Source organism: Aotus nancymaae, unplaced genomic scaffold (genome assembly GCF_030222135.1).
Source record: "Aotus nancymaae isolate 86718 unplaced genomic scaffold, 86718_ANA_hifiasm-v0.15.2.pri h1tg000029l, whole genome shotgun sequence".
NCBI lineage: Eukaryota > Metazoa > Chordata > Mammalia > Primates > Aotidae > Aotus > Aotus nancymaae.
Window position 1 is genome coordinate 41,724,587 of NW_026988442.1, and position 24,626 is coordinate 41,749,212.

Genomic DNA, 24,626 nt, shown 5'->3' on the forward strand with positions numbered 1-24,626 from the left:
ATGGCCCGGGCGCCCGCGCTCGCCCCGCTCCTGCTCCCGCTCCTGCTCCTGCTCACGCAGCTCCTGGCGGCCGCTGGGGCACAGGTGAGCGGGGGCTCGGGAGTCGGGGCGGGACGTCGAGTCGCGCGGCCCCGGGACGGCCCCAGCCCCGAACCCGCCACCCCGGGATGCCCGGCGCAGCCTCCACTCCCCCAGCCCGTGTCGCCGTCGGGGCGCGGAATCCTCGGCGTCGGGTTGAGCCCCGGTTCGCCTCGGGAGAGCACCGTCCGGCCGCGTCCTCGCTGGGTCCGCGCTGGCCCGGGGCCGCCGGCGCCGCCGCCTCCGCTCGGAGCACAAGGAGCCCTTTGTTCCCGCGGCCCGAGGGAGGCGGGGGCACACTGCGCGGGGCACCTGGCTCCGCCCGAGGCTTTGGGGCTCACCGAGGAAAGCGGGGGTCGTCGCGGGCCCGGGAGCCGCTGGGTCGGGCCCACCGGGGCACCTGCGCGGAAGGAAGCGCGCTCCCTGATGGCTTTTCTCCGTTTCAGAAAGTAGGACTCCCAGGCCCCCCCGGCCCCCAAGGGCCACCCGGAAAGCCCGGCCAGGATGGCATCGATGTGAGTTTGGGAGTGCTGAGGGCCCCCAGCGCTCTGGGGTTCTGGCTCTGGCCCCCGCCTCCCTGGGCTCCCGGGCCTGATGGAGAGAAAACCAAGCCCCACTTCCCAGAGCCAGGGTGACATCAGGAGGCAGCAGTACCTTGGTGGGATAGGGGCAGCCCCGCAGGGATCGCTTGGGGGTGGAGGGTGTCACGTGGTGGTCCCTGACCCGGAATGCCGGCACTGAGGTGTGTGTCTCTGGGTCCCTGAGGGGCCCGTGCCCCTGGGTTCTGGATTCTGGCCCCTGGGCTGAGGTGGGGAGGAGTGGATGGAGGCAGGGGGAGGGGGGCCACATCTTTTGGGTGGACAGGGGCCGGGGGTCTTGTTGGGGCTGCTGAGTGCTGGAGCCAGCCATGGAAGAGCTCAGGAGCTGACTCCGCCCCAGAGACGTTGTCCCCACGGGTGTCTTCTCAGGCCTAGTGTGGCCCAAGCATCAGGAGGCAGCAGCTGCAACCCGACAGCTGTGCCTCCCTCTGAGGGACTGTCTGGGGTGAACCTCCCCATGCGGCCACCGCCCCCGGGGCAGGGGTTCCCTCGGGGCCTGTCCTTGGCCGTGTGGTTCCTGTGGAGGCCTGCACCAAGTCCCCCGTGACCCACCCTCAGCCTCTGCCCAGCTCGGCCTCGATGGCCACGACCTCCTTCCCTGGCCACAGGGCTGTGCTCAGGGCAGCTGTGTGGACCCAAACCCCATGGCCCAGGGCCCTGGCCTCCCTAGGCTCCTCCTGGGCCAGGTACCCGGACCCCAGAGCTCCCACTTGAAACCTGGTCTTGAAGTCTCAGTTAAAGGCCTGGTGGTCATCAACAGGGTGGGGGCTGGGGGACCTTCAGGGGACTAAAGAGGCTGCAGACGGAACCGAGAGGCCGCCCAGCACCCAGGCTGTCTTCCTAAAGCCCCAGGCCACTGAGGGAGGGGATTCGCCATGTATTCCCACCACCCCTGGGGGCCGCGTCCTCACATCTGCAGAGTGGTTCCCACACCCCCTGTGGCTGTGAGGGCCGAGCCTGTCTGCCCAGGTCACCTTGGTGGGTGCCCCCTAGGTATGGATCGGGGGCTCAGGGTCCCCTTTTGTCTTCTTGGGCTGGGCCTCTGGGGCTGGTTTGGGGGCCAGCGCTGCTCTTTTCCCTGAGGCAGGGTTCTGGAGGACCTCTCATTTTCAGGGTCACATGTGGGCACCTTTACTTATAGGGAGAAGCTGGTCCTCCGGGTCTGCCTGGGCCCCCGGTAAGTGTTCCTGGCTAGGGAAACAGCCGTTTTCCAGTCTGGAGAGGGGACATGGAACAGAGGGGTCATTGATGTCCTGTCTCATCCTGTCGGAGCCTGGGTTGCCTGAGGGGAGGCCTCAGAGGGCCCGGAGCAGGCCTGGAGCCAGGGGGCAGGAGGGGAGCGTGTGGGCTTAGCCGCAGCATGTTCTGGGCAGGGCCTGGCTTTGAAGCTTTCTTTGGGCCAGCGCCAGGCAGGCCAGGGCTGGAGCGGGTACAGCCCTGCATGTCCCTGGGGCCTGAGGCTGCACAGAGCCCTCCCACCTTCTTCAGCTCCAGGGATTGAGGGTCCTGGGGCTCAGAGCCCTGGCTGGGTCCCCTGCGGGTCCCACAGAGATGCTGCTGGCCCTTAGCCAGGGAGGCTGAGGTGACCAGAAGGTCTTACAGATGCCACCGAGGGATGGGGCGGGCAGCCTTCCTGGGCCAACAAGGTGTGGGCGAGCAGGACACATGTGACCCAGCTGGGCGGGGTCTGCCGGGCAGCAGGAGGAGAGGGGGCCGTCTCCTGTGGCCGGGTGCGGGGAGGTGGAAAGCATTTTGCTTTCTTGCTGAAGGCCTGGGCTCCAGGCCAGACCTAGCCCTCACATCTCTGCCCTTTCCTTCTGCACAGGGACCAAAGGGGGCCCCAGGAAAGCCGGGGAAACCAGGAGAGGCCGGGCTGCCGGGACTGCCAGGTGTGGACGTAAGTGTGCCTGCCCCTCTCGCCTCACCCCACTCCCCCCACCGGGGACCTGGAGGAATCGGCCTTAATTGCTGTTGTCCAGCTGGGCCTGCTCAGGCGGGAAGCCCAGTCCTGATAGAAGTCTCCAGAAGTCCCCAACGGGGGTCCTTTGGCCCTCATCCCAGACTTCACCAGCAGCTGGCAGAGGACAGAGCCAGCCCTCCTTGTCCAGGAGCCAGTGCCCATTGTCAGGCTCCTCTGCCCGCTGCTGGTCTGGCCCCTGTGAGCCCTAGGCTGGCCTCGCTCAGTCATCATGGCCCCCAGGCCTGCCCCCAGGCTCAGTCATCATGGCCCCCAGGCTCGGTCATCATGCCCCCCAGGCTCAGTCATCATGCCCCCCAGGCTCAGTCATCATGGCCCCCAGGCTCGGTCATCATGGCCCCCAGGCTCGGTCATCATGGCCCCCAGGCTCAGTCATCATGGCCCCTAGACTTGCCCCCAGGAACACTGGAGCTTTGTTTCCCCGAAGCCAGGCCTGGGATGTCCTGCTGAATTGGTCCCCAAGGCCTGACTCCAGCAGGCGTCTCTGTTGCTGCTTCCTGCTAGCTGTCCCCTCCTCCCAGGCCCTCTGGGGACACCCGGCAGACAGTGGTTGGGGCCAACAGAGGAAGGTGCCAGCCCAGACTTTTCTGTGCCTCTCTGAACTCACCAAGGGAAGGGTTCATGGTTTCATTTTTGCCTGGGGGTGGCAGGTACTTCCCATGTGGCCCCTCAAGCTCGTCCTCTGCCTCTTTCCCCAGGGTCTGACCGGGAGAGATGGACCCCCTGGACCCAAGGGTGCCCCTGGGGAACGGGTAAGTGCCTGCACCAAACCTAGTGGCTTTAGTTCAGAAGTGAGGTCCCCCGGCGGCCACCTCTGGCAACTCCATGTTCACAAGGCCAAAGAACTGGTGGTTCTGAGGACAGCTGCCGTGTCTGGGACTGGCCGGGCCCCACCCACGCAGTGGGGTGGAGGAGTGGAAGCCAGGGTGTCAAGTGGCCAGCCCCCACTGCCTGCCTCCTGCCCACCCCCACAAACGATCAGGGTTATCCTGGCATCCAGACTATGGCAGGGAGGACGAGGATGGTCTGGGGGACCCACCCCAGGCGCCCCCCTCCTCCTCAGAGTGTCCTGCAGCCCCCAGGGCCCCGGGTGAACCACCACCAGGGACCCCTGGGGATCGCAGCCTGCAGAGTCCCCTGTGCCTGCCTGTTGGACGCAGTTATTTCACCCTGACTGAGCGGCACCCCCGCCCAAGGATGCCCTTCTCCCCACATGGCTTCTGAGTACAAAACCGAAACCAGCATTCTCTCTTCTGCCCTCATAAGAAGTGGCCATCAGCCAGCGGGTGTCACTGGCCCCAGGCACAGAGCATCACAGAGGCAGGAAGCCTGGGCCAGGGGCACGAGGACACAGCTCTGCCCTCGGGAGGCGCATTCTGAGCAGAAAACAGGAGGGAGACAGTGGCTGCTGGCAGCCAAGTTCCCGGTGCCTAGGGTCTGGGGTGGGCTCATCACCAGGCTTTCAGGAGGGGCCTCCGGCCTCATCACAGGGCCCAGCTGTGCTTCCTCATCCAGGGAACGGGGATTCCGGGCAGCCCAGCCCAGCCAGGGCCCAGAGGGCATGGAGGGCAGACGGGGCCTGGCTGCCCAAGGATCTGGGGCTTGCTGATGTGGGCGGGGCTGAGGACCCAGCAGGCTGCGTGGGTGGGTTATTGGGAGGGCTTCCTGGTGGAGACAGCACCTGGGGTCACTTCTGTGTATCTCAGCCCTGCCCCAGGTCGCGCGTTCTTGGGGTGGGCGCTGGGACTCTAGTGCCATTTGCCTCCAGCAGCATCCCAGGACAGCAAAGGACCCTCGATGTTGAGAGGGCTCAGAGGCCCTGCCCCTCTGTCAAGTGGGACTTGGACCCTGCTGGCCTGGGAGTTGGCATTGTGGGGTGACACTTCAGAGGGAGGGGAACGGCTTTGCAAATAGAGGCCCAGCCCAACCTAGGTGCCTGCTTTCCTCCCACAGGGAAGCCTGGGACCCCCGGGGCCGCCCGGGCTGGGGGTGAGTATGGCCCTTTCCTTTCTGTGGGAGTTTGAGGAGCTAGAATCTGGCCTAAACGGGGGGCGTCCAGGAATCCCAGAGGCCATCCCTGGCCCTCTTCTCTGCAGCCTCTCCGGGGGCTGGCGCCTGCACTGGGTCCTAGAGCCGTCTCTGGGCTGGGAACAGACACCCATCCCTGGAAACACCCTTTCCCCGGGACCCTGAATCATCGTAGGGAGGGGGAAGCACAGCCTGTCTTGTGCCTGGCAGGCTCTGACCCATGCTTGGTTTTGCAGGGCAAAGGCCTCCCTGGACCCCCCGTGAGTACTAACAACCCCTGGGGCCTGAGCAAGCATGCATGTTCCCAGAGCCAGCCAGGCTGGGATGTCCCAGACTGTGCCTGGGGGCAGGGCTTCTCAGGGGCAGCATCTGACCACCCCACACCTGGAGCCCCTCCCTGGGGAGGTGGCACACTGACCCTGGGTGGGGACCCTCGGGGCTCCTGGTACAGACCTCCCCACCTCTCTTTACCTCCCTCCAGGGAGAGGCAGGAGTGAGTGGCCCCCCAGGTGGGATTGGCCTCCGAGGCCCCCCGGTGAGTGACTGTCCCAGACCCCCTCAGAGTGGGCTCACCTGTGGCCTCCACTATACCCCAGACTCAACAGCCAGGGCTCCCCCTCCCCTCTCCCCTTCCCCTTTCTCCCCACCTCCCACCTTGGAGGGTGTTGGTAGAAACCCCGGCCAGTGATCCAGACCCAACCTCAGGATGCAGATGCGACAGAGGCCGTGGGAGTGGGAGTGGCCGTGGGCGTGGGTGTGGGCATGGGAATGGGCATGGCCGTGGGAGTGGGAGTGAAGTGGGAGTGGGAGTGAAGTGGGAGTGGGAGTGGCCGTGGGCATGGGAGTGGCCATGGGAGTGGGAGTGGGAGTGGGAGCTGGTGGGAGCTGGGTGTGTCCTCCTCCCTGGGAGAAACCGGGCCCCTCACTCAGGTGGGGGCTGGTCCCGCTCTGCCTAAGTCATACCCTCTCCCCAGGGACCTTCTGGGCTCCCCGGCCTCCCTGGCCGCCCAGGACCTCCCGGACCCCCTGTAAGTACTGGGCACAGGTGCTGAGAAGTGCTAGGCAGGGACTAGGGCGCCAGGTTGGACCCCCCCATTTCCCCTCCTGGGCTCCATGACCCCCCCAGGCTCCTTGCCCCTCCAAGAGCTCCTAACCCTAACTTGGCCACTCCCAGGAACAGTCAGGGGTCGGGGAAGTGGCTGTGGCTAGGCCAGCCGACTTGGGGTTGGTCAGGGCTCAGGTCCCCGTGGCCACCCTGCCCCAAGGACAGGTGGATTCTGTCACTGTCACATGCCCTGTAGGTGGGCCAGCAGCGCCCAGCACCGGCCACTTGGGGGATGGGGTGAAGGGTCTCCAAGTCCCCTCATGGGTGGGGAAGGTGGCAATCAGTCAGAGTGGGTGGGTGCAGGTGGCCAGGGCGAGCGGGAGAATGTCAGCTGTCTCTGTGTTTTAGGGACACCCAGGAATCCTCCCCGAAGGCACTGCTGACCTCCAGGTGGGCACTTGCAGCAATTTGTGAAGGGGGCTGGGGGGTGCCTACCTTGGGGGGCAGGGATCTGGCCTGGAGAGGGGCTTGACCATACTGGCAAGAAGGCAGGGCCTGAGTACTCCCTGGGGTCGGGAGCTCAGGCACACCCTGGCAGAGAGCACAGCTGGGACATCCCCCTCCCCTCCCACCCTCCTCACCACCGTCTAGATGTGCACTGTCCCTCACAGAGAGCCACGAGGCACTTGGAGCTTTGCCCATGTAATTAATCAGTCATGCCACGGAGCCACCCAGCGCCTTCGCTGCATCATCCCTGCAGAGGGTGCCCTTGCCCACAGATGGTGACAGAAGAGTCCTGGGCACAGTGAGGGACTGGAGTCTGGGTCACCTTTACCTTGATTTTTGAGCCTTGTCATTTGAGTAAAAAGAAAAGAGGCTCAGGGCAGGCGCAGTGGCTCACGCCTGTAAATACAACACTTTGGGAGGCCACGTCAGGAGGATCGCTTAAGCTCAGGAGTTTGAGACCAGCCTGGGCAACATAGTGAGATCCTTGTCTCTACAAAAAACTTTTTTTCTTTGAGACGTATTCTCACACTGGTGCCCGAGCTGGAGTGCAGTGGCACAATCTTGGCTCACTGCAACCTCCGCCCAGGTTCAAGTAGTTCTCCTGCCTCAGCCTTCCAAGTAGCTGGGATTACAGGTGCTCACCACCACACCTGGCTAATTTTTTGTATTTTTAGTAGAGACAGGGTTTCACTATGTTGGCCAGGCTGGTCTCAAACTCCTGACCTTGTGATCTGCCTGCCTCAGCCTCCCAAAGTGCTGGGATTACAGGCGTGAGCCACCATACTCGGCCTCAAAAAAACTTAAAGTAGCCAGACGTGGTGACATGCCTGTTATCCCAGCTACTTGGGTGGCTGTGGTGGGAGAATCACTTGAGCCCAGGGGGTGGAGGCTGCAGTGCGCCATGATCAAGCCATTGCCCTTCAGTCTGCACAACCAAGCTAGACCTTGTCTCAAAAAAAAACAAAGAGGAAAGAAAATGGGCTTGGGAGGCCACGGATCCACCTCTCCTTTCTGTCTGGGCATCCATGGTAGCAGTCCACACCTTGTTTCCACTGATAGAGAGGTTTGATGGTTTTGAAGGGAAAAGCCCGCCCCACTCTGACCTGACCACCGACGGCTGTCCGCCAGCCTGTCTCTTCACCCCAACCCCGGGCCCGGGGGCCTAGCCAGCCTGTGTCTCAGAAGGGAGGCTTTAGGGAATCTTTCAGAACGTGGTGAGTGACTGGACCCCTGGCCATGAGCTGAGCGGGGCTGGGGCTGCAGACACGGGGCTGCACCTTGGCCCAGCCTGCCCAGTGCAGCTGTGGGGTCATCTAGAACCAGCCCTAGGTTTCCTGACCATCAGGCCTGTTGCCTGGGCTCACGGCGGCACCCTCCTGCAAGCCCCATGCCGAGCCGCTCCTGCACGGAGATGGGCCCTACATGAGGCGCCGCCAGGCTCCCTGCAGAGCGGGGCTGGGCAATCTGAGCTGGCCGCAGGGGTTGCCACGCTTGGCCGCTGCTGAAGGAGACCTTGCCTGTGTCCAGTCCTGGTGCTGTCACCAGCGTGGAATGACCTCCTGCGTCCCTGGGTGCTGCCTCTTCGTAGGAGGCCTTGCTCCACGTGGCCAGGAAGGGTCTGACTGCTCTGTTTTCCAACAGTGCCCAAGTATCTGCCCACCAGGCCCCCCAGGGCCCCCAGGAATGCCAGGGTTCAAGGTGAGTCATGGGGACTGGGCACCCCGCTGTGCTGGGCGGGAGGCAGCTGGTCTCCCACGGGCAGGGAAACTGTGGAGGCGGCAGGTCCAGAAAGCTGGGCCTGCTCCCAGGGTTGCCCCAGAAGGAGCTGGCCGGCCTCCCCGTCCCGCCCTCTGTACCCCAGTGACACACGGGTGTGGCCAGGCTGGGAATGAGCATCAGAGAGAGGGTGTGGGGGAGCGCTGGCCTCAAGCCCCCACCCCAGCCCTGCCCTGCTCCGCTCCTGACTGCTGAGCGCCCTCAGGTGGGTCCCAGCGCCTCTCAGGCCTCAATTTCCCCATGAGGGCCCAGGCCGGCAGTCCTGTGCGCTGCCGTGTGGTGAGTCCTGGGCTGACTGGCCCTGCTGGCCTCACTTCAGTGCTGCCAGGGAGGATGCTGGGGGGTGTGGGTGGGGCAGTGACCCTGAGTTTGCTTTCAGGGACCCACTGGCTACAAAGGCGAGCAGGGAGAAGTAGGCAAGGATGGCGAGAAGGTAAAGCTGCCCGGAGGGGCCGGGACCGGGAGCTGGGCGGCTGTGGGGGGGACAGCTAGACGGCAAAGCTGCGGCACAGCAGCCTGGAAGGACTGGGCGGCGGTGGGGGGGACAACCAGACGGCAAAGCTGTGGCACAGCAGCCCGGAGGGGCTCGGACCGGGAGCTGGGCGGCGGTGGGGGGGACAGCTAGACGGCAAAGCTGCGGCACAGCAGCCCGGAGGGGCTGGGACCGGGGGCTGGGCGGCAGTGGTGGAGGGGACAGTGAGATGGCAAAGCTGCAGCACAGCAGCCCGGAGGGGCTGGGACCGGGGTCTGGGCGGCGGTGGAGGGGACAGCTAAAAGGCAAAGCTGCCATGAACAGCAGCCCGGAGGGGCCAGGGAGGGGCTGTTTAATGGGTGCACCTGGGCTGGGCGCCTGTATGCCTGTCTTCCAGACGGCCTGGCTGGTCAGAGCTGGGATTTGAGCAGGGTTCCTGGACAGACCCCTCCTGCCTGGCCCCTCTGTGGAAGCTCCCTGGTTCGTGTCTGTGGCTGGGGCGAGGGGTGTCCGTGAGGATGGCCGGCTTTAGCCCGAAGCCTTCCCCTCGCCTGTAGCCACTGTCCATGGAGGGTGTCTGTCCATCATCACCTGCAGGCCAGGGGACCAGGTCTGGGATGTCCTTTGGCATGACTGGAGTGACCAAAGGAGGGGACCCCATATGCACATCAGAGGGGTCCCGTTTGGCCCTGAGGAGGAGCCTGGACAGGGCTGAGGAGACTTACGGGAACAGTGACCACAGACCCAGCCCTCACAGGGCGAGGCCAGCAAGACTTGGGACCTCTCTGGAGCTGTGGGCAGGTGACCCTTTCACACAGCCTCCAAGGCCCAGGTGCTGGGGCTCAAGTGGGGTGACTGGAGGCCCTAGAAGGTGCTAGGAGAGCCAGAATGGACCACTGACTACTTATCCCTCCACTTCAGGGTGACCCCGGCCCCCCTGGGCCTGCCGGCCTCCCAGGCAGCGTGGGGCTGCAGGTGAGTCTGGGAAGGGCAGGATGGTGGGATGGGAACTCAGCCCACTGAATGACCAAGCCCTGCACACTTCTGCCTTACAAGGGGGCCAGCTCAGGCTGGGGGACAGTCAGCGAGTACCCAAGTACAGGAGCACGGGCTGGCGGGGGGTCCCACCTCTGCCAAGGCTGCTGATCTCAAGGCTGGTTCCCCCTCCCTCTGGGGGACCTGAGCTGAGGCTGAGGGCTCATGGAAGACACCAGGGCTCCCACTGTATCCGGAGAGCCGAGGCCCTGGGGCTCGCTGGGGTGGGGGTGCAGCGCCAGCCTCTGCATCTGTGCCTCTCCCGCAGGGCCCCCGGGGATTACGAGGACTGCCAGGGCCACTGGGGCCCCCTGGGGACCGGGTAAGTCCTGCAGCCCCTAGGTGGCTGGGGGCCTGGTTGTCTGCACCTCCAGACTTCAGATGACTGAGGCTCTGAAGCAGCCGGCACCCTACAGCTGCCATGGCACAGGCCTTGCTCTGAGCCCCTGCTCCCGCATAGGCCTGGGTGAGGGCTGACAGTCAGCACTCACCGACCCCCGCACGCGGTCCCAAGCTGCTGCGAGGGCTGCTCACACGTGTACCGGGAGAGGGCTGATGAACTCTGCACGCTGACACCCCCACACACGGTGCCAGGCTGCCGTGAGGGCTGTTACGGCTTAGGCCAGAGCCGGGGGGGGGGGGCAGGAGGGATTTGGGGACTGCTGGGGGGCGTCTTGGGGGAACTTGCTGAGGAGCCCTCGAGGAAGGGCTGCTTGTGTCTGGGCCGCCCCTGAGGGAGCTGGGTGGTTGGGGGGATGCCAGCCAGGCCTCAGACTAGAGGACCCCAGATCCGCCTCTCCTCTGTAGGGTCCCATCGGGTTCCGAGGGCCACCTGGGATTCCAGGAGCGCCCGGGAAGGCGGTATGTGTCGGAGGATATGGGTGCCATGCGTCGTGACCTCTCTCTCCTTCCCTCTGCTCCTCTCAGACCCCCCCATCCCCACTGGGGCCCCCCTTCTGTGGCCGAGCTGTCCCCTGGACACCCTGGGAGGGCTTGTGGCGTGGGTAGGGGCGGCTTACCAATGAAACCCATTCTTTATGGGACATTCTGGATGTGGAATGAGGGGTCACCATCATCCCTCTGACCCCTCCTGGAGAGCTGTCCCCCACTCTACCATCTGACCATCTCCTGGAGGGCCCCAGCCCACCCTCTGACCATCTCCATGGTATTAATTCTGTCCCTGCCCTGCCCCCATCATTTCCAGGGTGACCGAGGCGAGAGGGGCCCAGAAGGGTTCCGTGGCCCCAAGGGTGACCTTGTAAGTGAAAGGGGACTTGGCTCCCTGGGTCCTTATGTGGAAGAACCCAGTTCCCTTCCTGACTTGTGCTGGGGAGGGGGACACACCTGGGGGTGCCACCTGTTGGGGAGACTTGGAGGGGCTGCCCTGCCCTGGGTGGGCCTGGGGGTACGTGGGGGTGAGCCTGGCCCTGGGGCCCCAACTCCCTCCCTGGCCCCAGCCATTCTCCCCGAGCCCACATGGGAGCTCCGTGGCCCCCTACAGAGTGTCCAACAAGTCGGGTGGAGGGAACAGGCTCCAGGGTTTGGATCCCGCCCGAGAAACGGCTCTCAGGTGGAACAAGTGAACATAAGGTCCAGAGACAGTCGAGCGTCGCAGGAGAGGAACTGAGTGACTGTCCCCAAGCTAGTCAGCCTCCACCCCTCCCTCGACAGCCCTCACGGCCAGAGCAGCAGGGAGCCCCCGTGCCACACTCTAGCATCTCTGGGCTCCAAATACAGTTTTCTCCACGCACTCACAGGCCCAGGGTGGTGGTGAGGGGTGGCCCCTGCTGCTGCCCCGCCCGGAGCACAGCTCCTTGGTGTCCCCAAGCCGCTGGCTGGGAAGAGACCACCACTTCTTCTGTCACTTGTGTGTCCTCTAGGGCAGACCTGGTCCCAAGGGAACACCCGGAGTGGCTGGGCTAAGTGGAGAGCCGGTGAGTGCACATGGCTGCTCCTCAGAGAATGCTTCTCCCCCGGGTCCTGGCTACCGACAGGCAGGGACCACACTCAGAAGGGCCGGGCTCGGTGCCCTCTGCTGTGGCCATCTGGAGATCCAGAATAACGCCTGAACAGCCCCACAGCCCCGCACAGCTCTTTTGCCCAGCCTCGGGAATGTGCAGGAGTAGGGGGTCTCAGGCTGGGTTTGCCTGCATGGAGGGCATGGGAAGTGAGGGTGGGTGGATAGCACCACTGGGCAGAGGGAGCACTCCCGGGGTCCTGGGTACCTGTGCAGGCTGGGCAGAGGTGGGCACTCCCGGGGTCCCGGGCACCTGTGCAGGCTGGGCAGAGGTGGGCACTCCCGGGGTCCCGGGCATCTGTGCAGGCTGGGCAGAGGTGGGCACTCCTGGGGTCCTGGGCACCTGTGCAGGCTGGGCAGAGGTGGGCACTCCCGGGGTTCTGGGCACCTGTGCAGGCATCTTCCTTCCTGCTCTGTGCCCACACTCTTCCAGCCCCTCGTGTTGCCTCTGCCCCTGGAGCAGTGAGTGCCCGCTCTTGGGACACCCAGCACTTGGCTGTGTCCCGATTCCAAGCCAGTCCAGGGTGGACGAGGCAGGCCTGGCCTGAGTCCTAGCTCCCAAACCTCAGTTTTCCCACCTGCAAAATGGGCCAGAACCAAGGCTCCCTTAGGGCGCCACAGAGCGCGTGGAAGACAAGGCCTCGGCCTTTGCTGTACCCCTCACCGGCGTGGCCACCTCGGTCATGAAACCAGACAACTGCCAGGGCTTGGGGGCAGCCACAGTTTTAGGCTGATGGAGGAGGAGGCTGCCCCCAGGACAGGACTGTAGAGGGATGGGGTGGCCCCCTGCCCAATGGGCCTTACTTGTCCCTTGTCCCCAGGGCATGCCAGGCAAGGATGGCCGGAATGGCATGCCAGGACTTGATGGCCAGAAGGTTGGCATGGGGCTGAGGGCATGATGGGAGGGAGGGAAGGGGTTGGAGGGGAGTTCAGCCTCCCAAGGTCTCAGCCTCCCCTTCTCTGCCCCAATCTCTGTCCTTGCAGGGAGAGGCTGGTCGCAGCGGTGCTCCAGGAGAGAAGGGCCCCAACGGGTTGCCAGTGAGTGCCCGGCGGGTGGGCCAGCCTGGGGCACCACAACTTCTGCCTGCCCAGTGCCCCTGTAGGGCTGGGTGCGTGGGTCACTGTAGGGCCGGCTTCCTGTGAGATGTTCTAGGGCCTGTGTCCATCAGGGCCTGGCACAACCCCTGGTGCCCATTGGGTGCTGCGGACGGTTGCCCATGTGTTTGCAGGTGTGAATGTGTTCATGGCCATCTTCGGGTGCCGTGGGGTCATCACCCCCGTGAGCCCCGAGCAGGGGCTCCCATGTCCGAGGCCGGGGAGGCTGCGAAAGCCGTACCTAAGGTCGACAGGGCTGGGAGCAGTTGGCCTGCCCTTTGGGTGCGCTCACTCTCTGGCCATGAGCGCCTGCCCGTGTGCACACTGCCGTAACAGGCAGCCCTGACCCCATGCTCTCTCGTGGCAGGGCCTCCCCGGACGAGCAGGCTCCAAAGGCGAGAAGGGAGAACGGGTACGTGATGCAGCCACTTTCTCCCTGGGAGGGGAGGCGGGGGCTGGGATGCCAGTGACCTGGCCCCGATGCAGGAGGTGTGGGCAGGCTCTCATGGCTCTCCTTCCTCTGCAGGGCAGAGCTGGGGAGCTGGGTGAGGCCGGCCCCTCGGGAGAGCCAGGTGTCCCTGTGAGTATCTGCAGCGCCCCTGACCTCACCCCATCCCGCATATGCGCGAACCCTGCCCTCACACCCTCCTTCCCCTCCCTGTAGGGGGACGCTGGCGTGCCCGGGGAACGTGGCGAGGCTGGCCACAGGGGCTCAGCGGTGAGTACACAGACGTGGCCCTGGGTGGGGGGTTGGCACGGAACCATTGGCAAGTGGCCCCAGTTTCTGAGCAGGCTGGGGTGGCATTTGGTTGCCTCGATGGGCGAGGCCCACAAAAGCCGAGGAAGCTGGGAGGTGTGTGGCCTCGCCTTCCTGTCCCTCACCCGCTGGGAGACAGTCAGGGCCGGGCCAGAGCTGCCCTGTTTTCGGGCCCTCTGTGCTAAGCCTGAGATAATGACAGCGCCAGCCACAGGTCTTGGGGAGACCATGGGCATGGGTGCCTGGTTCTGAGTCTGGCCTGACAAGTTGGATCCAGGGCATGCCTGAGCTCTGAGACCCCCTAAACTGCCCTGGGAGGTAGCCCTGCCTCTGTCCCCAGCAACCCAGCCAGGTGGCTTAGAACTGGCTCCTGCATCCACCTGGGAGGGGAGGCTGAATCAGGCTCCCTGGGATTCCTCGAACCTTGAGACATCTACTCATACCTCACCTTGGTCTTTCAGGGGGCCCTCGGCCCACAAGGCCCTCCTGGAGCCCCTGGTGTCCGAGGCTTCCAGGTAGGTGATGTTGGGGCAAGGGCCTGGCATCGGGGTGACCCGGACGGGCCAGGTGCACTGGGTACGGGCACTGACAAGCCGGGACCTCCTTCCCCAGGGCCGGAAGGGCAGCATGGGAGACCCTGGCCTTCCAGGCCCCCAGGGCCTCCGGGGTGACGTGGGCGACCGGGTAAGTGGCCCTCTCAGCAGCAAGCACCCCTGTGCCCCATCCCCACCCCTACCATAGTCCCTTGGGATGCAGACAGGGAGGGGCGCTCACAGCTCCCTGCGGGACGTCTGGCCGTGGGCGGTGTCCCCCTGCACAGTGGAGGCAGTGGCATCAGGGCCCTGAATGTGGCGCCTTTGGCCCCTCTGACCTTCCACGTGGTGTTCCTGTGGGCAGCAGCTGTGGGGCTCTGCCTCCTGCCCTGCATAGAGGCCTGGCGGGGGCCTGCACATGGTCGGCACTCATTCCTCAGGATAGGGGGAGGCTGAGGCTCCTGCCTAGCAGTGTCTGCGGAGGCGCCACTGCTACTAAATCAGTGTGAACACCAGCGTCCCAGGTGACTGGGACAGTCACAGCTTGTCTCATCAAGGCTTTCTCCTGCTGGTCTTGTAGCCGCTGCAGCGGTGGCTCCTTGCGGAGGTCAGCTCAGAAGGGGGCGTGGCTTGCCCAGGGCTCCAGCTCATGGGGAAGAGCCTGTGGGTCCGGTCTGGGCCCCAGCCATCCTCTACCAGATCCCTGGGGGCCTCGTGTGCCTGCAGGCACAGAAGGTTCTGCAGACAGAACCCTTTTCAGACATGGGCATGGCTGCAGGTGCCCTTCATTCCAGGGCAGTGGCGGGGCTGCAGACACCACGGCTCCGTGGGGGATAGCAGGCTGTTTGTTAGCGCCAGGCAGGACATTCCAGGGGTGGGGGCCATGCCAGCAACCTCAGGGCCTCCGAGAGATCTCGGAGCTGGCGCCTGCCCTGCAGGCTCTGTGCCTGTCCCAAATGTGGGCGGGGCTTGGTGGCTGCATTTCCCTTTTGCTCTAAACTCACCGGAAAGCGTCAGACTCTTCTGCCCCTTGGGCAAGTTCTCACTTATGCAGACCTGTGAGCAAACGGACGTTTTTTAAAGGGGATTCATAGCAGCGCCCAGGCATGTCTTCAGTTTCACACTCCCATGGGAAGGTGGTTAGATGAGCTTTTGCATCTTTGACTCCACTGCGATGGAATTACCCTGGGACTGTGCAAAAATACCCGCAGTAATTCACGGGTGTTACAAACGATTCACTACCCGCAAGGGGAAACTCAGAGCCATAGGGCTGTGAACGGGAGCGTGGCCTTTGGGCCTGTGTCTGGGACCCCGGGTTTCACAGAAGCCCTTTGTGCAGGACGATGAGGATGGAGGCGGTGTTTACCATTCCTGGGCCCAGGACAGGCTCACTTTAGGGATTCCTGTAATTCCTCTAATCCAGAGCCTTCTCTCCACCCCCAGGGCCCTGGAGGCGCTGCAGGACCTAAGGGAGACCAGGTGAGCTGGGCACAGGCCGGTGGGAAGGGATGACCGCAAAGCCGCACAGCTCCTCCCGGGCTCCACCCGCCCCGGCTCCAGCCCTGGCTGTGTGTTCCGGATGCCGACCCTCCTTTCTCCTCCTGTTGTGTCCATCGGTCACCCTTTCTGGCTCCTGTCATTCCTGCTTAGCATGGCGACAGCAACTCTGGCACCCAACCTGCAGGCATGCCTCAGCGTCCCCTGCTGCCTGCCTGGGTGCAAACAGCTGGCCAGCCACGTTGTCCCTGCATGGCTCTGGGTGTAACAGAAGCTGCTTCTGGTCCAGGAGGCACCAGTGGGAACGCTCAGGGGGAGGAGGCATTTCCTGCCGTCTGGAGAACTGACAGAGGGCAGGGGCTTTGCAGGAGGATTCGAAGTGCATTTCTGTTCTTCAAAGCACTTTTCTCTCCAGAGAAGCATCTGGGTGGGTGGGGCCGTGGTCATGGCTGCCCTGACTTCTGGGCACGAGACCTTTCCCTACGGCTGGAGGGCCTGCAGCAATCAACCCCTACCCCAGGCTCTGCTTGGCAGAAAAGCCTCGTTATGCAAACAAACGTCTTCCGCTTAGTGGCCTCCCCCGCCTACAGGTCTCCCAAGGCAGGGTCCTGCCTGGGCTGCCTTCGCGGCTGGTTAAAAGCCATGGGGCCTGGGCTCCCGCCTGGGCTGCCTCTGTGGCTGGTTAAAAGACAGCCGTGGGGCCTGGGCTCTTGGCCTCAGCCTCAGGATGGACATTACTCCCGCCTGGGCTGCCTCTGTGGCTGGTTAAAAGACAGCCGTGGGGCCTGGGCTCTTGGCCTCAGCCTCAGGATGGACATTACACCCACGAGGCTCGAGAGCTGGGAGTCGGAGGCATGAACGTTCCTTTAACTTTGGGGTGTTGTTTTCAGGGCATTGCAGGTTCCGACGGCCTTCCTGGGGATAAAGGAGAACCGGTGAGTGTGACGAGGTGACCTTACTGTCACCAGCTGGGAAGCCGTCCTGGGGACAAGGTCAAAATCTGCAGCTCCCAGTGGAAGATCAGCTCTGCTGGGCGGCTTGGGGATCCAGCGGCGTCTGGCAGAGGCCGGAAGTGGCTCTGGAGTCTGGCCTGACCTGGTGCCCGGAAGTGTGGGGCTCCCGTGCTCCGCCCTGCAGAGTGGCACCACCTGCAGAAGCCGCCCCATCTGTGGGTTCTTGGCATGAAGTAGTCACAGCTGGGTTTTTTTTTTTTTTTTTTTTTGAGACAGAGTCTTGATCTGTTGCCCAGGCTGGAGTGCAGTGGCACGATCTTGGCTCACCACAACCTCCGCCTCCTGGATTCAAGCGATTCTCCTGCCTCAGCCTCCGGAGTAGCTGGGATTACAAGCACCTGCCACCACACCCAGCTAATTTTTGTATTTTTAGTAGAGACAGGGTTTCACCACGTTGGCCAAGCTGGTCTCAAACTCCTGACCTCAGGTGATCCACCTGCCTCGGCCTCACAAATGCTGGGATTACAGGCGTGAGCTACTGCGCCCAGCACACAGCTGTTTTTAACTAAAGAAAACTCCATTTCCACGAGCCTAAAACTCGGGAAGCATAAAATGAAATTCTTGTTTGAGTCTCTTGATAGACACGTTTCTCCTTCCGGAGGTCACAGAGCGGTCTCCAGTTCCAGAGAAGGAAGACCTGGCTTTCCCAAGGCCAGGGTTTTTCTTCTATGATTAAGTCTTTCCTTTGTGTCTGGGTGAAACAGAAACAGGGTAGCCCTAGGGACCCAGTCTCTGGCAGACCCCCATAGCCCAGTGTGAACATTTTATGCCTCTGGACAAATGACCTCAGTTGTATGTGAATGCCTCAGTTGTGTTTCATTAGTGAATTTTTTTTTGAGACGGAGTCTTGCTTTGTCGCCCAGACTGGAGTGCAGAGTGGCGCGACCTCGGCTCACTGCAGCCTCCGCTTCCCGGGTACAAGTGATTCTCCTGCCCCAGCCTCCCGAGTAGCTGGGACCACGGCTCCCATGGGTGAAGCTGCTCGGGAGGGCAGAGCTCTCAAGACCTAAGCACCTCTTAAGGGCGCCACCTCTCAGTAGCGTCACAGCGGCAGTTCAACTGCGGCACGTGTTCTGGAGGAGACATTCAAACCCAGCAGACTGTGTGTTGACACACCTGGGGCCCGTCATTCCTGAGGACCCAGCTGGAGGGGCCCAGGGTTTTAGGACCGAGAGGCTGAGCTCAGCATGAGGCATGCTAGTGAGACTAATGGGAACGAAGTCAGTGTGTGTAAGACACAGCACTGCGCAGGTACCAGTCACTCTTCCCCACAAAGTTGTGGTGTTCATTTTAATTGAGATGGAGCCTCACTCTGTCTGTCACCCAGGCTCGAGTGCAGTGGCGTGATCTCGGTTCGCTGCAATCTCCGCCTCCCGGGTTCAAGCGATTTTCCTGCCTCAGCGCCGCCCCCCCCCCCCACACCCAAGTAACTGGAATTACAGGTGCCTGCCAACACGCCTGGCTAATTTTTGTATTTTTAGTAGAGACAGGGTTTCACCATATTGATCAGGCTGGTCTTGAACTCCTGACTTCATGATCCACCCGCCTCAGCCTCCCAAAGTGCTGGGATTACAGGCGTGAGCCACTGCGCCTAGCTGAAAGTAAGTTTTTCAAAAGAATCAGTACAATCGCAGCAGTATAAAAATGTAGGTAGAGGAACAGAAGGAGCCACCGTCAATACTTGGATGTAGTCTGATAGCAGGTGTGTGGATGATGTGGTCATTTTATCTTCAGCTGTCTACCTCCCACCCGTCCAACAATACACACTTAGTTAAAACACAACTTTCCTCTTCACAGGGTCCTAGCGGCCTGGTTGGACCCAAAGGAGAGGTGAGTGCCGGGCGCCTGCTGGCTTCCTGCCCACCGCTGGCACAGGCGGCCCTGCAGGGCACTGCCCAGATCTAAGATGGTAAAAATGCTTGCTCTGCTCAAGGCTGGGCAAGATGGCTCTGTGCCAGCTGGGAAAGGGCACGCACGGGCGGCTCTGGGCTCCTGGGCTTCCCCCGACCCACCTTCCTCCTGTTTCTCTGCAGTCCGGCAGTCGAGGGGAGCTGGGCCCCAAAGGCATCCAGGGTCCCAACGGCACCAGTGGCGTCGAGGGTGTCCCTGGCCCCCCTGGTCCTCTGGGCCTCCAGGGCCTCCAGGGCATTCCTGGCATCACGGGGAAGCCGGGCGTTCCGGTACGTAGCTTTTCCAGCTCTCACAGGATTGAGATCGTGTTTTTTTTCCTAAACGAAGTTACTTTGTGGGGTGATGGTGGGAATGTTTGACAGAAGCTGCCGTCCCCATGCTGATGAATGTGTGGGGTGACTTCCAGGGGAAGGAGGCCAGCGAGCAGCGCATCAGGGAGCTGTGTGGGGGAATGATCAGCGGTAAGTCAGCCATGCGCACGCGCCACCCATCCCCGCCTGGGGTCCCGGTGCCTGGGGCTACCCACAGAGCCTTCGTACCACCACTTTCCAGCCAAAGTGAGCCGCTAGGACTCACCCTGCCTGTTAGCCCTCAGGGGTCCAGCCTGCCCTGGCGTCTGCCCATCCTCTGCACTCCAGGGTGGCCCCCTCGCCGGCCCTGGACTCAACCAGATGCCCAGCACACAGCAGGCGTCCTCAAGTCTGCTGACTGCATGGGGTACAAGGAACAGCTGAGTGTGCCCCCGTGGCTGGCAGGGCAGGTCCCCAAACATGCCCACCTGCTTCGCCTTCTCGCTCTCAGGCTGCTCAGGGTCTAAAGGGCTGGGGGGTCCTTTCTAGCTCTGGCACTTAGCACCCCAAAGCAGTGAAACCATTTTCCATCAAGGAGAAGGAAATCTTCCCCGTGCAGGGCAGCCCTGTGGAGGGCTTCTGTGTGTTACCTAGCGGTACTTTTCATGACCTTCTCTCAAACGCCTGCACCCTTGTTTTCCCAAAGAACAAATTGCACAGTTAGCCGCGCACCTAAGGAAGCCTTTGGCACCGGGATCCATTGGCCGGCCCGGTCCAGCTGGGCCCCCTGGGCCCCCAGGGCCTCCGGGCTCCATTGGTCACCCCGGCGCTCGAGGACCCCCCGGATACCGCGGTCCCACTGGGGAGCTGGGAGACCCCGGGCCCAGAGGTGAGTGGCTGACCCCACAGCACGGTGACCCCGCTATAAAAATCCATGAGGCTGACCTGTTGTAGGTGCTGCGTCTGGTGCCTGCCGTACGTCCTCCGTGGTAACTCCTGGAAGGTGGGCCCCTCGTGTTCTGGGGACTAGCGCAGTTAACTCCTTAGTAATCCTGTGGGAACTGGAACATTTTTTAAAATGTGATGTTTTTCTCCAATACCATCAGAAAAGTATTTGGCAGGGAGGGGTTGATTAAAAATGTGAGGAATGGCCAGGTGCAGTGGCTCATGCCTATAATCCCAGCATTTTGGGAGGCCGAGGCTGGTGGATTACTGGAGGTCAGGAGTTCAAGATCAGCCTGGTCAACATGGTAAAACCCTGTGTCTACTAAACATACAAAATTAGCCAGGTGTGGTGGCGGGCGCCTGTAATCCCAGCTACTCTGGAGGCTAAGGCAGGAGAATCGCTTGAACCCGGGAGGCGGAGGTTGCAGCAAGCCGAGATCGCGCCACTGCGCTCCAGCCTGGGACAAAAGAGTGAAACTGCATCTCAAAAAAAAAAAAAAAGTGAGGAATGAATAATTAAGAGTCAAATTTATACTGATGAGACGCACCTTCATGAAAACTGGCAGCATGTGAAAATTTCTGTTTTGCAAAAGGGAAAAATACAAAATTCAAAGTTTTTTCCATATTAAACACCACAAGGAACTCAGCTTTAATTTAGAAAGAGGATGAAAATCACTGACATCAGCTGCTGGACTGCTGATCCCACACGCGGCTGTGCTGTGAGCATGGCTGGCAGTGCTGACATTCTGGAAGGCTCTGGGGTGCCAGGTGTAAGCCGGGGAGTCTCAGCATGGAAGACACGCACTGTGTTAACTGCTGGACACGAACTCTTACTACAGTTTAAAATTTTAAAATTTCAAGTTGCCTTCCATCTGCGGCATTCAGTCAGCTGCCTTCAGCCCAAGTGAAGGATTTGAAGCTCATGATTCTAGTGGATTCCACCATTCTGACCAAATAACTTCCTGTTTCCCAAAGACAGCGTCAGAGACGTTTCTAAAGGAGACTTAACTCTGTGGGTTCCTGCCTTCATCTCTGAGACTGAACTCAACTATTTAGCGAGCTGACAGCATTCCATAGTGGGACTATGTCACTTATTTTAAAGAGACTGAGATTGAAGATTTTCAGCACTTGAGCGTCAGATTCATTTTGTTGTCCATATGTCCAAATTATCAAATAGCTTCATGTTTTTCTGGAAACTTCTTTAAGTTTTGACCTTCCCAGGCCATCCAGCCTAGCCTGATGCCACGTGAGGGACTGCAGTCTTCAGAAAGAGACCACGTAAGATTTTCTCCAGAGAGGGACCTGGACTCCATGAAGACTTTGAAAATAAAATTCAGGCCGGGCATGGTGGCTCACATCTGTAATCCCAGCACTTTGGGAGGCTGAGGCAGTGGATCACCTGAGGTCAGGAGTTCGAGACCAGCCTGGCCAACATGGTGAAACCCTGTCTCTATGAAAAATACAAAATTAGCCAGGTGTGGCGGCGTGCACCTGTAATCCCAGCTACTCCTGAGGCAGAATTGCCTAAATCCGGGAGGCAGAGGTTGCAGTAAGCTGAGATCACACCATTGCACTCCAGCCTGGGCAACAGAGCAAGCCTGTCTCAAAAAAAAAAAAAAAAAGAAAGAAAATTCTCAAAGCACATTAATTGCTTTACCAGTTCTCAGCAGTGTGGAGCATCAGTGAGCAGAGGCCGCACGGACGCACGTGGGCTGTCCGTCCTCGGACTACTGTGCCTTCGCACCATGAAGATGGGCATGCCTGCGGCAGGAGCCACTCCCTGGAGAGGTGCTTGGTGCCTCCGGCCACCGTCAGTGAAGCAGGCACGGATGCCCGGAGCTGGCCATGGGAACTGAATGCGAATATAAATGCGCCCTTGGACCCACAGCAGGTCCTCGCTCAGAAGCCTCTGTTACCGGGGTGCCTGGCGCCCCCTCCCTGGAAAAGCAGCACCAGGCAGGACCGCCTCCCGCTGCCCAAGGGCACAGCAGGTCAGCCTGTGGTGTCGGGACAGTCACGCCAGATGCACTGGGCACCGGGGCCACTGAAGCCCGCTGCCCACTGGAGTTCTCAGGTCCTAGGCACCACTCCTGCCGGTGGCCGTGCAAGACATGCAAGTGCACAGTGGCTGCCTCAGCGTTCACACCACCAATCACGCCTCCGTTTCTCATCCGCTTCAGAAAGTAGCAGGATTGAAACAGACACACAAGCACCAAGCAAAACAGAGCTGGTGCTGCTGTGTCGGCATCAGACAGAACAGCCCGGCTGTGATGCTGCGTGCCTCACGGGATCCCTGTGTTGACAAAGGCTCGCTCTACCAGGAGCAAATCCTAGAGGGCCCCATATGCATCCAGCCTCGTGTCTTCAGGGCACGCAAGGCCAGGGCCGACACAGCTGGCGTGGTGGCTCGGCCTTGAATCCCAGCACTTTGGGAGGCCGAGGTGAGAGGATGTGTTGAGGCCAGAAGTTCAAGACCGGCCTGGGCAATACAGGGAGACCCAATCTCTAAAATTAGCGGGGCATGGTGGCGCGCCTGTAATCCGAGCTGCTCAGGAGGCTGAGGTGGGAGGATCCCTGGAGTCCAGGAGGTTGAGGCTGCGGTGAGCTACGATCACGCCACTGCACTCCAGCCTGGGCAACAGAGGGAGACCCTGTCTCAAAACAAAAAACAAAAAAAAAACAGATGGCAGCACGCCCCTCTCCTCACACAGCAAAACACAGTGTACGATCCGAATGACGCAATCAGAGGGCGTGAAAACGCTTTAGATGACCCACGGGTCGAAAATCATACTTTAAATATGAATACAAAATAGTAACAAATACTCAACTGCTTAACAGGCATAAATATTTTGAACAAAACTAAAATCCCACTGAAACTGGCTGCCAGAGGTCAGGGAGGAGATTGAGGCACGCACGACTCAGCAGCAGGAGCAGGTTCTGACGGACACTGGGCGGCTTCGTGGCTGTGGGGATGTCGGGGTTGCCCCCAGCACCCTGGGCTGTGTGCCAAGCCTGGGGCTGATGGCTGCGGCCTGCACAGCCTGTTGCTGTGCTGGGTCCCGTGGGCACCTCTCACACGGCGGTGGGTGTCTGTGTTAAACTCACCCAAACACGGGAAGGGTGTAAGCATTGGGTGTGATTACTTCACGGGACCGCATCGCCTATGCATGTGTCGGCGACCTGCAGCCGTCCTGCGGCGCGAGACTGTGCAGGTGGGTACCTCTGGTCAGACCCCATTAAGCCCTGCGTGTGTCACGTCTGTACGTTTCTAATGGTTCCACCCTGTGTGTTAACAAAGGTCAATCAGACGCGGCTGCGGTGTGGCTGCACAGATGCTCTAACCATGTGTCTGTCTACACCTTGTGACAGGAAACCAGGGTGACAGAGGGGACAAAGGCGCGGCAGGAGCAGGGCTGGACGGGCCTGACGGAGACCAGGGGCCCCAAGGTACGAGTCCACTGCCAGCAAGGCCTCATTGGGTGGCATCTCTTCCGCAGTCTCGTTACTTTATGCGGGGCGTGCTTGGGTTACAAACGGGTCTCTCTTTTCCTCTCCTCCTGGCAAAGCAGCCTTAGAGGCAAGATTAGGAATTTTCTCAAGAACCGCTTAATACATAAAAGTTTAAACTGGGCTGAGTGCAGAGGCTCATGCCTGTGATCCCAGCACTTTGGGAGCCTAAGGCGTGGAGATCACCGCAGGTGTTCGAGACCATCCCTGCCAACGTGGTGAACCCCCGTCTCTACTAAAAATACAAAAATTAGCCAGGCGTAGTGGCGAGTGCCTGTTATCACAGATATTTGGGAGGCTGAGGCAGGAGAATGGCTTGAACCCGGGAGGCAGCGGTTACAGGTTGCAGTGCACCGAGATCATGCCATTGCATTCCAGCCTCGGTAACAAGAGTGAAACTCTCAAAATCGAAAACAAAAAACGTGTAATCAGTAAGCAGATCCTCCTGGATCTATCTTAGCTAAGTCTATTTGGTTAGATTCCGTTTAAAGCTATTTAGTATCTATTTCACTTAAATTCTAACAGAATTTTCTTGTAATTGACCTGACCACACACTGAATGTTGCCTTTTTTTTTTTTTTTTAAGAGATGGGGTTTCTCCATGTTAGTCAGGCTAATCTTGAACCCCTGACCTCAGGTGATCTGCCCACCTGGGCCTCCCAAAGTGTTCGGATTACAGGCGACAGCCACCACGGCCAGCCATGAATGATTCCATTTTTAATGTCAAAAATAAATGCTTTGTCATGGAGGGAGGCAGCACAGGGTTCCCTCGCAAAGCCCACCCCCGGCTGTCCCTGACTTAGGCTGGTGCCTTCACAAAACGAGGAGGCCTTAGACTCTGAGGATGTGTGTGCACGTGAGAAGTCACCTGGCTTCCACCTCTCCCTGGGAGCCCTGGAGCCCCCCCATCTCCTCACTTAACCCTCTCCCTGGGTGCCCTGGAGTCCCCTCTCCTCTCCTCACTCAACCCTCTCCCTGGGTGCCCTGGAGTCCCCTCTCCTCTCCTCACTCACCCCTCTCCCTGGGTGCCCTGGAGTCCTCCCCTCTCCTCTCCTCACTCACCCCTCTCCCTGGGTGCCCTGGAGTCCTCCCCTCTCCTATCCTCACTCACCCCTCTCCCTGGGTGCCCTGGAGTCCTCCCCTCTCCTATCCTCACTCACCCCTCTCCCTGGGTGCCCTGGAGTCCTCCCCTCTCCTATCCTCACTCACCCCTCTCCCTGGGTGCCCTGGAGTCCTCCCCTCTCCTCACTCACCCCTCTCCCTGGGTGCCCTGGAGTCCTCCCCTCTCCTATCCTCACTCACCCCTCTCCCTGGGTGCCCTGGAGTCCTCCCCTCTCCTCACTCACCCCTCTCCCTGGGAGCCCTGGAGTCCTCCCCTCTCCTCACTCACCCCTCTCCCTGGGTGCCCTGGAGTCCTCTCCTCTCCTCACTCACCCCTCTCCCTGGGTGCCCTGGAGTCCTCCCCTCTCCTCTCCTCACTCACCCCTTTCCCTGGGAGCCCTGGAGTCCTCCCCTCTCCTCTCCTCACTCACAGCTCTCCCTGG

At 61.2% G+C, this 24,626-nt stretch overlaps 1 protein-coding gene across 1 annotated transcript in view; it reads left to right on the forward strand.

Annotated features, from left to right (window-relative positions):
• The window catches only part of COL9A3 (collagen type IX alpha 3 chain), a 26,306-nt gene continuing 1,680 nt past the window's right edge, over positions 1-24,626 (forward strand). The window contains exons 1-31 of the mRNA XM_064382909.1: positions 1-459; positions 525-593; positions 1,819-1,854; positions 2,503-2,574; positions 3,354-3,407; positions 4,609-4,644; positions 4,920-4,943; positions 5,165-5,218; positions 5,658-5,711; positions 6,137-6,178; positions 7,877-7,933; positions 8,391-8,444; positions 9,405-9,458; positions 9,787-9,840; positions 10,326-10,379; positions 10,723-10,776; positions 11,399-11,452; positions 12,357-12,410; positions 12,520-12,573; positions 12,998-13,042; positions 13,157-13,210; positions 13,295-13,348; positions 13,849-13,902; positions 14,000-14,071; positions 15,364-15,399; positions 16,308-16,352; positions 18,228-18,260; positions 18,464-18,610; positions 18,748-18,802; positions 19,338-19,520; positions 22,946-23,023. Of these exons, the coding sequence (XP_064238979.1) occupies positions 1-459; positions 525-593; positions 1,819-1,854; positions 2,503-2,574; positions 3,354-3,407; positions 4,609-4,644; positions 4,920-4,943; positions 5,165-5,218; positions 5,658-5,711; positions 6,137-6,178; positions 7,877-7,933; positions 8,391-8,444; positions 9,405-9,458; positions 9,787-9,840; positions 10,326-10,379; positions 10,723-10,776; positions 11,399-11,452; positions 12,357-12,410; positions 12,520-12,573; positions 12,998-13,042; positions 13,157-13,210; positions 13,295-13,348; positions 13,849-13,902; positions 14,000-14,071; positions 15,364-15,399; positions 16,308-16,352; positions 18,228-18,260; positions 18,464-18,610; positions 18,748-18,802; positions 19,338-19,520; positions 22,946-23,023 (2,245 nt within the window). The remainder of the gene's footprint in view (positions 460-524; positions 594-1,818; positions 1,855-2,502; positions 2,575-3,353; positions 3,408-4,608; positions 4,645-4,919; positions 4,944-5,164; positions 5,219-5,657; positions 5,712-6,136; positions 6,179-7,876; positions 7,934-8,390; positions 8,445-9,404; positions 9,459-9,786; positions 9,841-10,325; positions 10,380-10,722; positions 10,777-11,398; positions 11,453-12,356; positions 12,411-12,519; positions 12,574-12,997; positions 13,043-13,156; positions 13,211-13,294; positions 13,349-13,848; positions 13,903-13,999; positions 14,072-15,363; positions 15,400-16,307; positions 16,353-18,227; positions 18,261-18,463; positions 18,611-18,747; positions 18,803-19,337; positions 19,521-22,945; positions 23,024-24,626) is intronic.